The sequence below is a fragment of the Triticum aestivum genome, chromosome 4A, assembly GCF_018294505.1.
Source record: "Triticum aestivum cultivar Chinese Spring chromosome 4A, IWGSC CS RefSeq v2.1, whole genome shotgun sequence".
Lineage (NCBI taxonomy): Eukaryota > Viridiplantae > Streptophyta > Magnoliopsida > Poales > Poaceae > Triticum > Triticum aestivum.
Window position 1 is genome coordinate 582,932,833 of NC_057803.1, and position 11,696 is coordinate 582,944,528.

At 50.9% G+C, this 11,696-nt stretch overlaps 1 protein-coding gene across 1 annotated transcript; it reads left to right on the top strand.

Annotated features, from left to right (window-relative positions):
- Positions 1-9,625: 9,625 nt before the first annotated feature.
- LOC123087159 (putative UDP-rhamnose:rhamnosyltransferase 1) lies at positions 9,626-11,394 on the top strand. Its single transcript, XM_044509076.1, has 2 exons — positions 9,626-10,090; positions 10,435-11,394. The coding sequence occupies exons 1-2, from the start codon at positions 9,656-9,658 to the stop codon at positions 11,392-11,394; spliced, it is 1,395 nt and encodes a 464-aa protein (XP_044365011.1). The 5' UTR covers positions 9,626-9,655.
- The last annotated feature ends 302 nt before the right edge of the window (positions 11,395-11,696 follow it).

Below are 11,696 nucleotides of genomic sequence, written 5' to 3' on the forward strand. Positions count from 1 at the left end.
GGCACACAACACACCTATAAGTCCCCTCGACCGGGGTCACCGTTGCCGCATCGTCACCGGCTCCGGGTTGTTCCCAACTGAGGCCTCGCCGGTGACCCCATTTCTCGTTGCCGCTCGTCATGGTGCCCCCATCTCCGCCCGGGGCTTCTTGCAAATTGAGTGATGCATAACAAATTCACAGGCAACTGAGAAATAGTAAAACTGAAAAGAATTACGTGCGCGAACCAGCATGTGGTTGGATGGTTAGAGGGACTGTGGTATCCCCAGCCCACCAGGGTTTAAATCCTGGTGCTCGCATTTATTTCAGGATTTTCGGCGATTCACATTCAGTGGGAGGAGACGTTTCCGTCGACGACGAGGCGCCTGCAGTGACTTCGTAAATCTCAAGATGATATGTCGGCTCAGTCTTTCGAAGGTGCTCATATAGTTATAGGGGTAGAATATGAGTGTGTGCCTTCATAAGGGTGAGTGTATGCGCGTCGTTTGTGTGTGTACTTAAAAAAAGAATTAGGTGCTGACGGCCATGAGGAAATTGCACCGATACTGACCGCTTGGCTAGCTACTTTACTTGTCCTTTGGTGGAACAGATGGGCATGCTACAATGGTTCCTAGAGCCAACAACGACTTGACTAATTGACTCGGCAATTCGTGTCATCATCACAATACTCACGAGTACTAACGTTTTGTGGACCGTGTCTCACACGCCCGCCCCGTTGCATATAAACCAGCTTTCAACCCGTTAACCCCTCGCACACTTCAGACGCGAGTTCCACTTGCGCGCACCGGTGACCGGAGAGCACGAGAGCGAGCTGCAGGCGCCGATTGTTCTAGCCAGCTCTAGCTCCATGGCGGCACGGCACCGGCGCCACCACGTCGAGGCACCGAAGCCAGCATGGCTCGTGACGATCAAGGCTGCTCCGCCTGCGCCGGCGAGGGGCGACGCTGCCAAGAAGCTCGCCGCGCCCGCTCGCTCGCCGATCCTGCTGTCCCCGTCGGCATGGCAGAAGGCGCAGCTCGACAAGAAGGACGTGGCCGTCGGTGACCGTGGCGACACCGGGGTCGCGCCGGCGCCGGCGTCGCCGAGGATCGGCTGCATGGGGCAGGTCAAGGGCACACAGAGATGCTCGAGGGCACGCTGCCCGGCCTCCTCGAGGGGACCGGCGGCGTCGGGCCTCCCGTGCGGCAGCCTGGCGGGGCTGCTGATGGGGCTATTCGGCTGGCGGTCGACGGGGAGGAAGACGCGCGCATACTCCAAGGTCCGGGACGTGGCGAGTGACACGTCGTCTTCAGGGAGCGCAAGGGGTGCCCGTGCGCCGAGCCCGCTTGAGCTCGACCCACCGCTGCCGGTGCCGGCGCCGGTGGTGAGACGGCCGGCCTTGGAAGAGAACGCCCCCAGCCTTTGGGAGCGGCGGCGCGGCGGCGCAAAGGTCCTGGAGGGTCTCCAGCTAGCGTAGGATCCTTCCTGGTAGATCAGAGTTGAGTTGCCGTCGCGTCGGCTAGTGATGCCAGGGCAAATTCCTGACACTACGCTAAGTACAAGATCAGTAGATCACTATCTCCCCCGCAAAAAAAAAGTAGATCACTATCTATTTGTATGTGTATCTATACGTATAGGGATGACTTGTGACATGATTTACACAAGATCGATGTTTGTGAGCTTCACCATGCATGTGGTCTCTAGCTACGAAATCAATCAAATCGTCTTGTGCTTTTATTCTTCTTCTTTTTTGAAAAGGAGGTTGAAATGTCCTGCCTCTGCATCATTATACTATGGGACTGGCTACACCATTTTGGGTCAGTAGATTATTATTTATGGATCAGTCGAGTCGATGGACAGGCTGTGAATTGTCCAGCCGGCCTCCACAGTCAGTGTACTCAAGGTGTTTTGGGGTTTTTTTAGCACACAAATCTAGGTTTTATTGATCTATCACAATGTTTACAGGAATGATAGTTGGGTCATGAGGAGTATCCAACCATAAATACCTCCCTCAAAACCTAGCTATGTTGTGAGCCTTATTACTTTTTTTCCTTAGTGCATTTCTTAGATTTATGCCTATCTGGACTCAAGAAAAGCATACCCCTCTTCTTTGTAGTAGGTGCTGATAGAGGCTCGCTAACATTCCAATCATCACCGTTCATTGATATATTCACTTTGCACTTCGGCAACCCTTTTAAAATTGTTCACGAAATTTAAATGGTATTCACAAAATTTAAAACATATTCATTTTTTAAATATTTGTGTTTTCTAATTTTCAAAAAAAAATAAACATACCCATATTTTTAAATGTTCTCAATTTTTTTAAATAGTCATCTTAATTTCAAACAATGTTCATAAAGTTTTCAAAATGTTCATAGATTTTAAAAAATATTCATATATTTGACAGAAAAACTAGTTTTGTATTTTTCTACCATATATTATCTACGATAGTCGTTAAGCGGCTTAAGCCGAATGCGCCATATAAGTTACTATACTAAAGCGGGAAGGCTTTGCTTTTCCTGGTTTTTTTGAATTTTTGTCGGCATCTAGTGTGCATTTTGCAGCAACGTCAACATTAGCAACAGTGATGATGAACAGTAACAAGATGTAATCCATATCAGTAAACAGTAACTAAACATTAACACGCACAGTGGCTGGACATGAGCAGTGTAAAGCGGGAAGAGTGTGGCTTTTTTTTTTTGGAAAGGTGATGTTCAATTATGTGCCTATGATGAACGGTTTAAACGAAATACATATGATCCGCTCTTACGCACTGAATATCATCATAGATTTTTTTGTTTAAAAAAATTCTCATTTTATTTTTCTTTAGGTCCGCTCTTACGCACTGGTACCCCAAGATTTTATTTTCCTCAAACAGTTTAAATGAAATAATACATACTCCCTCTGTAAACTAATATAAGAGCGTTTAGAATACTAAAATAGTGATCTAAACGCTCTTATATTAGTTTACGGAGGAAGTATGATTTTGGAGCACAGTAACCTAAATAAACTAGAAAAACAAATCTGAATAAGTCAAAACGCTATTCCCGAAACAATAATTTCGTACTCAACAGTGTTTGCGTGACTGGTGTTTACATACTCGCTGAATAAACCGAAATATATACCTATACCCACTCCGGAAAAAGAGAATATAACTTTGAATGAACAATACCCTGTGCATCTGCATGAACAGAAAACTGAGGAAAATATATTTAAAAACCCTGAGATGTTTTTAAACAAAAGTGGTAAAGGATTGTTTCCTTTTTTGATTTTTTATATTACCCACTGTTGAAAATTTATGTGGGGTGATTACACTTGTAGGTCAGTTTACCTCAGAAATTTCTCGATCCGAGTCCTACCACTCACCGCTTATCTCACTCACTGGCCACACTTTGCGAGACATCATCGGTCGTTTTCTTCTACTAACACTATTCTTTTCGACGTCCCTTCTCTCTCCTGCCCTGTCTCCATCTCTCCCGATTCCTATTGTGTTCCGTTTCTCTGGTGGGTAAATCTGCAATATATCCCATAACGTTTCTATCTTTTTCCCCAAAAAAATTCTTTTTACGTTCATGGTACGTCATCTTGCTTTGTTAGCACTCTTTGCGAGACATCATCGACCACTTTCTTCTACTAAAACAGTTCTTTCCGACGCTCCTTCTCTCTCCTGCTCCATCTCTCTCTCGATTCCTAATGTGTTTCGTTTTTCTGGTGGATAAATCTGCAATAAATCCCACAATGTTTCTATCTCCCCCCCCCCAAAAGGTTATTTTAACGTTCATGGTACGTCACCTTCTTGAATAAAAAAATTCCTGTTGATTTGTCCTTTATCTATTTTGTAATTGCAGCACCAGAACATAGAGATTGGACTTTGTTGCCATTTAATGGGATGCCCTATTAAAAATTCTAAAGTGTCAATAAAAGATTATTTTGTATTATGCTTTTCTTTCCTTATTTTTTAGAAAAGGTGGATGACCCCCGGCCTCTGCATCTGGAAGATGCATACGGCCACTTTATTGATTATTCTCAAGGACCTTACAAAGTATTACAACAATGTGCCTGAATCCACCATCTTGGCAGCATATGCCACTATTCCTATTCAAAATGATGAAGGGGTGCTAGTTGGGCCACTACCCAAACCACTCACCTAAGCCTAACATCAAAAGCCGGAAGCCGAAACTCATTCGGAAGCCCCAGCCGAGCCACATGCCGGGTCTGGAACACAATCCGGGCAGAGGCACTCGTGTGTCGTCGCCGCCATCTTCCACAGGTCCGTCTTCAGATCATACTGAGGCTTCTACCTTGTCTGGCCACTCTGCCATCGACGTCACCATGACGCCGGACAGCAACCTCCTCCTGCGCGAGTCCATCTCCGTGCATCGGACGCCGAGCCTCCACAGCGCCATGCCGCCGATATCCGCCGCCATCAATGTGTGAGATGAAGCACCGCTCCACCATCCCCCTAGCCAGCACTTACTCCAAAACGATGCCCCCAGGAGGGAAAGCTATAAAACGCCATCATCGTCTGATCCGGAAGACCCAGATCTAGGGTTTCCCTCGGAGCATCCCGAACCTGATGACGCAGACTGCAATGACGATGCCTCGACAAGGGAACGACATAAGATGCCGCCATCGTCCGCCATGACCGTAGTCGGCGCGATTTTTATCGGCAATTGCTCCACCAGACGTGCGCCGCCGACGTCGCTGGTCCCTTCAACCGGAGTAAACTCCAAAACAATGCCCTAAAGAGGGACTACGACGCAAAAGCGCTGCCATCGTTCGATCCCAAAGAGATCTAGAGTTTCCCCCGGAGTTGCCCACGCTGTCAAGGACCAGACAAGGGTAGAATCCCGCGGATCTGCCCAGCTGCCGATGAGTCGCACCCACCACCGTGCCGACGGCAGACCAGCGATCAAGGCCCACGCATGGGCATAGATCCGGCCGCGCCGCCGCGAACCGATCCGGTCACTCCGCCGCCGTCCTTGGTGGCCGCGACGCACCAGATCGCGAGACCTCCTGCCGCGGGGAAGCGAGGTCGCCGATGCGCCGCCATCCACAGCCTACCGCGTGGCCGATCTGCCGCCGCCTCGAACCGCTGGCGTGCGCCGCGCTGTGGTGCCCCGTCGCCGCTGCACCACACCTCGAAGCAGCCACGTCCGCCCGCGAAGAACTGCTGCACGAGGAGGCAAAGGGGGCCCCGCCGCCGCCGCCGCCGGCCGGGCTTCGCCCGGTCGCGCCCTGTGGCGGCGGCGAGGGAAGGGACGGGAGACGGGAAGCCTGCCGGCGGGGATTTGGGGGCGCCTCCCGGTCCACGCTTTTCTTTCCTACGTACAATCGAGAGAAGAGTAATATTTTACCTATCCAATGCAAAATTTATCTCTTTTAGTGAGCATATTCTATGGATAAAGACAAAGCAAAACTTGATTTTGTATATATTCTATGTCTAGACAATTGATCCGATCAATATGGTGCATTGTATATCTTCTTCTAACATAAACTACTTAATTATATTTTGCTTCAAAGTTGACAAGACAATAATCTTATTAGAACAAACTTGGTGAGAAGACTTACCACCTAAATTCTCATTCATTCGATCAGGAGCACCTTATAAGTAAGAATTAAATGTTTATAACAAAAAGGTTTCATACTAAATGAGGTTCATTTTCATGGCTTTGTAAGAGAACGGTGTGTCAAAACATAAGATAGCGAAGTTGATCCATAATATAGATAGGAACAAAGAGTTACTATAATTTTGTCCAAACATTCCATAGAATATAACCAAATATAGATGAAGATATAGCATGTAAGGTGTCATTGCCACTCGACAATCCAAAGTGTGAAGCACCTAAACATTCTCTTCAGGGTCAACTGTTGAATAAGCCCTCTTAATAGTTTACGAAAAAATAAACCATTTCTTGCTTCTTTTGATAGAAATATACTAATAATAGATTAATTGCTGAAAAGGATGTACTACACGTTCAATCAGAAGAAACTACCCAAAGACCTGCACGAAACTATTCGTCGTAGAAAAGGTCACTCAACCAACCTCTTCGCTTCACTTCCTATTCCTTTTCTTTAACCAAACGAACAACAAAAATTCAAACGGGCTCTCTTACGGGCGCAGCGTGACGCTGCGCTTTTTTCGGCGCTAGTATAACCCTATGCACCATAAAATTATAGTAGTATTGTGAGCTTACACACACTATCCCCAAGTCTCTCTCGCGAATCAAGAGAGTGTGTGTGTTTTCTTCCCGCAGATGACAGATGGGCTGCTCTTAGAGTCTACAGAAAATCGACACACAACTCGCACTGACTCAGTTGCATGTCCACCCTTGCCATGCAAATTTTGTTATTTTTATTTTTATCTTCTTTTTCAAATTTTGCAAGCACATTAGTTGTTTGTGTGTATTCCCAGTGAGGGGAAATCAAATTCCGTGGGAGATCAAACCTTTTCTTTTCGTCTTTCGCAACCGCCCGCCGGAATTCTCGCAACTCACTTACGTCTTCATCTACAAACGAGACGCTGCAAGACGTCGTGGCGAGCATGGAGTGCAACGAGAGGTGCATCGACTTGTTTGTTCAGCACTTACGATCTTGTAGGAACTAGGCAGTTGGGTAGGAATTTTTTTGAGCTATCTATATCTATATTGGGACATGGTGGAGAAAAGATTTGTTTGTTTGGCGTAAGTTGAATTTTCCTTTTTGGTAGTACAAGAAGAATGAAGAGAGGCGAATCAACCTGTGGTTGAGTTGGTTAGGTGGACAGTGGTATCCCCAACCCATCAGGGTTCAAATACTGGTGCTCGCATTATTTCTGGATTTATTTCAGAATTTCCGGCGATGCGCTTTTAATGGGAGGAGACGTTCCCGTCGACGACGAGGCGCCTACGGTGACTTCGTAAATCTCAAGATGATATGCCGGCTCAGTCTCTCGGAGGTGCTAAATCTCAAGATGATATGCCGGCTCAGTCTCTCGGAGGTGCTAAATCTCAAGATGATATGCCGGCTCAGTCTCTCGGAGGTGCTCATAGGGGTAGGGTGTGCGTGTGTACGTTCATAGGAATGAGTGTATGCGCGTGTGTATGAGCGCTTGTGTCTATACTAATGCTCAAAAAAAATGAAGAGAGGAGCAGAACTTTGCCGCCGAGCATGTGTGTGCTCTCGCACCCAGAGTGTTCGATGGAATGTTCCTCGTACTATTTTAGCCTTTTAGGGTTCCATCGCCCGGTCCTTGGATCGAGAGGAGACGACGTGCAAGGTGTGCATGCAGTAGCGGAGCTAGGTTCAGCATACGTTCCCAGACAAGCAGTGTAACTACAGTAAGCTACAGTGACATTTTTGCCACAGTATGCTACAGTTATCAAAGAAAAAATCCACCACGCCTCAGGCCAAGGCCAAGGCCATGGCTGCCTGGGGCCTAGAACCCCGCCTCTGTGTGCATGCATGCACCTACGTCTAGGCACGTAGAGGGCATGCATCAAGGCCGTTTCCTCGCTTGTACTCATGCATCAAACCCTAACGCTCATTTCAAATCTCAGTGGCAAGTAAACACGAGAAGCGGTCCAAAGCATGGACGAATTGCGAATAGAGCGCCAAAGATCAGATCCAAGTTTTTTGCCTGGTAGCATACAAAATTACAAATTGATCTTGCTCCTGCATGCCTTGTCTTCTTCACACCTTCTTTTGCCCGCGGAACGTCGACACCACCTGCATCCAGCTTGATGCCTTGCCGCATGCCATAATGCATGCATGGAGGCTCGACGTATTTGATTCCATAAGTGAAATACGATGCAATGTGACATAATGTATGGAGGCTCGACACATTGCATCGACCATGGCAACAACAACAACAACAACCCAAGCTTGGGCTACCATGACAACTAACTACCCATGTCCTGCTCCTAGGTCCGCAACCAGGTGCTCGCGTTACGTGGCCTACGACTCCTTGCCTAATTGGCACGTAACAGCTTTAGGGCACGCCGAGCAGGGCCAAACGGAAGTCACTTTTCTCTGATGGCAGTGCGTTTTCTTGTTTTGGTTTGAAGTGAAAGAAGTAGAGTCACGCAGTGCGCACACGACACGACGAGCGCCTCTCTTCCATGAGCGGAAGACAAGCTCCTCTCTTTCTTCTTCTTGTACCAAAATCAACTTACACGAACAAAGTTTCAACCAACTTACAAAGGTCAGTCAGGGCCAAGATAAACATGTCCCATTATTTATAGATAATCTCAATTCTTCCTCTCCTCCATGATGAGCCGCGCGTTGGGGCCCTGGTCACCGGCGATCGGCAGACTGACCTAGGGGCGTCCGAACTTGAACCCTTCGAGGACCGATCCCCACCCACATTGCGCCAAGAACGCGCCCGCGGCGCCGTGCGCCAGAACGCTCGCCTGAGGAACGCACCGCGCCGCCACGAGCCGGTGCCCGCCCGTGCGCTCCACAAAGCCACGTGATGCTCGCGTCGTCCTCGGCGTTCTTGCTGGCGCTGCGGGCGCGGTCGGGCGGCGGTGGGAACAGGCTGCGCGGGACGGCCGGCTTGCCGTAGAGCCTCGTCAGGAGCGGGAACGCGTCGGGATCCAGCCCGGGGCTGCTCTGCAGAACGATGAGCTTGGATGTCTTCAAGGTCATGAAGAAGCGGCCCATGACGAACGCCCCCGACGCGTCTTCCCTGGCGAACGTTGCCTTGGTCAGCTCAGCCTCGAACCTCGGCGCCGCGTCCATGGACTCCGACGACGAGCCAGCCAAGGCCGCGACGCCAGCCGCGCACGGGAGAAGCATGGTGCACGGCACCTTGCGGTCCTGGGCGGAAGCGGCGATCCGATGGTGCACGAAGTCGGCAACGATCCAGTCGGGCCTCCTGCCGCTGGCGCAGGCGGCGTTGAGGAAGGCCGCGAAAGGCGCGGCAAGGCCGTCGAACGCCGCTCTGTGGAGGTCGGACTTGTCGGGCGGGAGGTCGCCGGTGGACTCGGCGCCGTCCGAGAGGCCGGCGAGGTTGCGCCGGACCGGCGGGAGGCTGGCGAGGTTGCGCGGGGTGAAGATGAAGGACACGCGGTGGCCCCGCGCGGCCAGGCGCTCGGCGAGCTCGAGGCAGGGCAGCAGGTGGCCCATGGCGAGCCACGGGAAGATGACGACGTGCAGAGACGAGGGCTCGAACTCGGAGGCGGCCATGGTGAACAACGGGAGAGGTCTACGGCCACGGCCGGGAGTAACGAGGAATCGGGGGCCGGGAGCAAGGTGCACCTTATATATCGCCCTCAAGGAGCAGAAAACAATGGGAATCCGGGGCGATATGCTCTGATCGATGGAGCGAATTGACAGTTTGACAGTTACCCAATCTTTTCCCTGAAGAATAATGGTAAACGAGATGTCGTCGTCTATGGTATCATCCAGTCTTTCCTTCTCTCAGTTCAGCCCAATTGGCGCCATTTGGCTCCCTAGGACATGTCAAGCTCCAGCTCCATACAAACTGTTGCGAGCCCGCCAGCTTTATGCAGTGATCCCATGGACAATGACAAAGTGTCATCCATGACGTACAATCTCGTACTATTGCGTTGAGGATGGACTCCCGCGATCGATCCAACTAGTGTATGTATATGTATATATACATATAAAGAGCAATACTCCATGGAGTACAAGAAAATCCGATCTGTTCGCGTGGGTTGTGCTTCTACTATCACAATGGACGACGACGGCCACGGCTCCTCCTCCTCCTCGCCGCTGCACGTGGTGATCTGCCCGTGGCTCGCCTTCGGCCACCTGCTGCCGTGCCTCGACATCGCCGAGCGCCTGGCGTCGCGCGGCCACCGCGTGTCCTTCGTCTCCACGCCGCGCAACATCGCGCGCCTCCCGCCGGTCCGGCCCGCCGTGGCGCCGCTCGTCGACTTTGTGGCGCTGCCGCTCCCGCACGTGGACGGCCTCCCCGAGGGCGCCGAGTCGACCAACGACGTCCCGCACGACCAGTTCGAGCTCCTCCGGGAGGCCTTCGACGGCCTCGCCGCGCCCTTCTCAGAGTTCCTGCGCGCCGCGTGCGTCGACGGAGCTGGCAGCAGGCCGGACTGGCTCATCGTTGACACCTTCCACCACTGGGCCGCCGCGTCCGCCGTCCAAAATAAGGTTCTCTTCTTCCCTCTGTTGCTTCAGTTCCATGTACGTACAAGTTCAGCTCGATCGATCCATGCCGCCGATGTCATATATGCCCAAGGTTTTTTATTTATTTCGGAAACAAAATAATTTCAGATCTTACCGTAATATGTAAATTATTTCGGATTTTGAGATTTCAAATTTCACTTAATTTTAACATGACTTAAACTTATTTTAAAATAAGTTTGAATCTGTCTCAAAAATTTGAGGTTAAAAATATTTTGGAACCCACTCAAATATGCGAATTTCAGAAATTTCACTGAAATTACGTTGAAATTTTTAACCCTGGTCATACCAACGTGTACTGTTTGCTATAGGTTCCATGTGTGATGCTTCTCCTGGGAGCCGCAACCGTGATCGCCGCCTGGGCCACAGGGGTGTCCGAGCACACCGCCGACGCCGTCGGAAAAGAGCGATCGGCAGCAGAAGCGCCGAGCTTCGAGACGGAGAGGAGAAAGCTAATGATCACCCAGAACGCGTCGGGGATGACAGTCGCCGAGCGCTACTTCCTGACGCTCACGAGGAGCAATCTCGTGGCCATCCGGAGCTGCGCCGAGTGGGAGCCCGAGAGCGTCGCCGCCCTCACCACGCTCGCGGGCAAGCCGGTTGTCACTCTCGGCCTCCTCCCACCGTCACCTGAGGGAGGGCGCGGTGTCAGCAAGGAGGACGCCGCCGTGCGCTGGCTCGACGCGCAACCGGCCAATAAGTCGGTGGTCTACGTCGCGCTCGGGAGCGAGGTGCCACTGCGCGCGGAGCAGGTGCACGAGCTGGCCCTCGGGCTGGAGCTCTCGGGGGCACGCTTCCTCTGGGCCTTGCGGAAGCCGTCCGGCGTGCCGGACGCCGACATCCTCCCTCCGGGGTTCAAGGAGCGCACGCGCGACCGCGGGCTCGTGTTGACCGGGTGGGTTCCTCAAATCAGCGTGCTGGCGCACGACGCCGTTGCCGCGTTCCTGACCCACTGTGGGTGGAACTCGACCATCGAAGGGCTCCTGTTCGGCCACCCGCTGATCATGCTACCCATCTCTAGCGACCAGGGGCCCAACGCGCGACTCATGGAGGGGAGGAAGGTTGGAATGCAGGTGCCGAGAAACGAGAGTGACGGATCGTTCACCCGGGAAGACGTCGCGGCGATGGTGCGGGCCGTCGCCGTGGAGGAAGACGGCAGGAGGGTCTTCACGGCCAACGCCAAGAAGATGCAGGAGATCGTAGCCGACGGCGCATGCCATGAGAGGTGCATCGACGGGCTTATTCAGCAGCTCAGATCTTACAAGGCCTGAAAGCAATTTTTTAGTTTTTCCCCATGAGACATTTATGAACTTTTCTAGCTCTGTATGGGGCTTTTGCACTAATAGGTTTCATCTGAAATTTGGTCTACCGTTAACTTTTTAGCTGACTAGTTCATGCCAGATAATGGACAACCTGAGGTCATTTTTTTTGGCAAATGATGGACAACCTAAGGTTACTATATCGTACTCCCTCCGTTCCAAAATAGATGACACAACTTTGTACTAACTTTATATAAAGTTGAGTCATCTATTTCAGAACGGAGAGAGTAATAAGCAGCCGTTTTTTCCAAAGC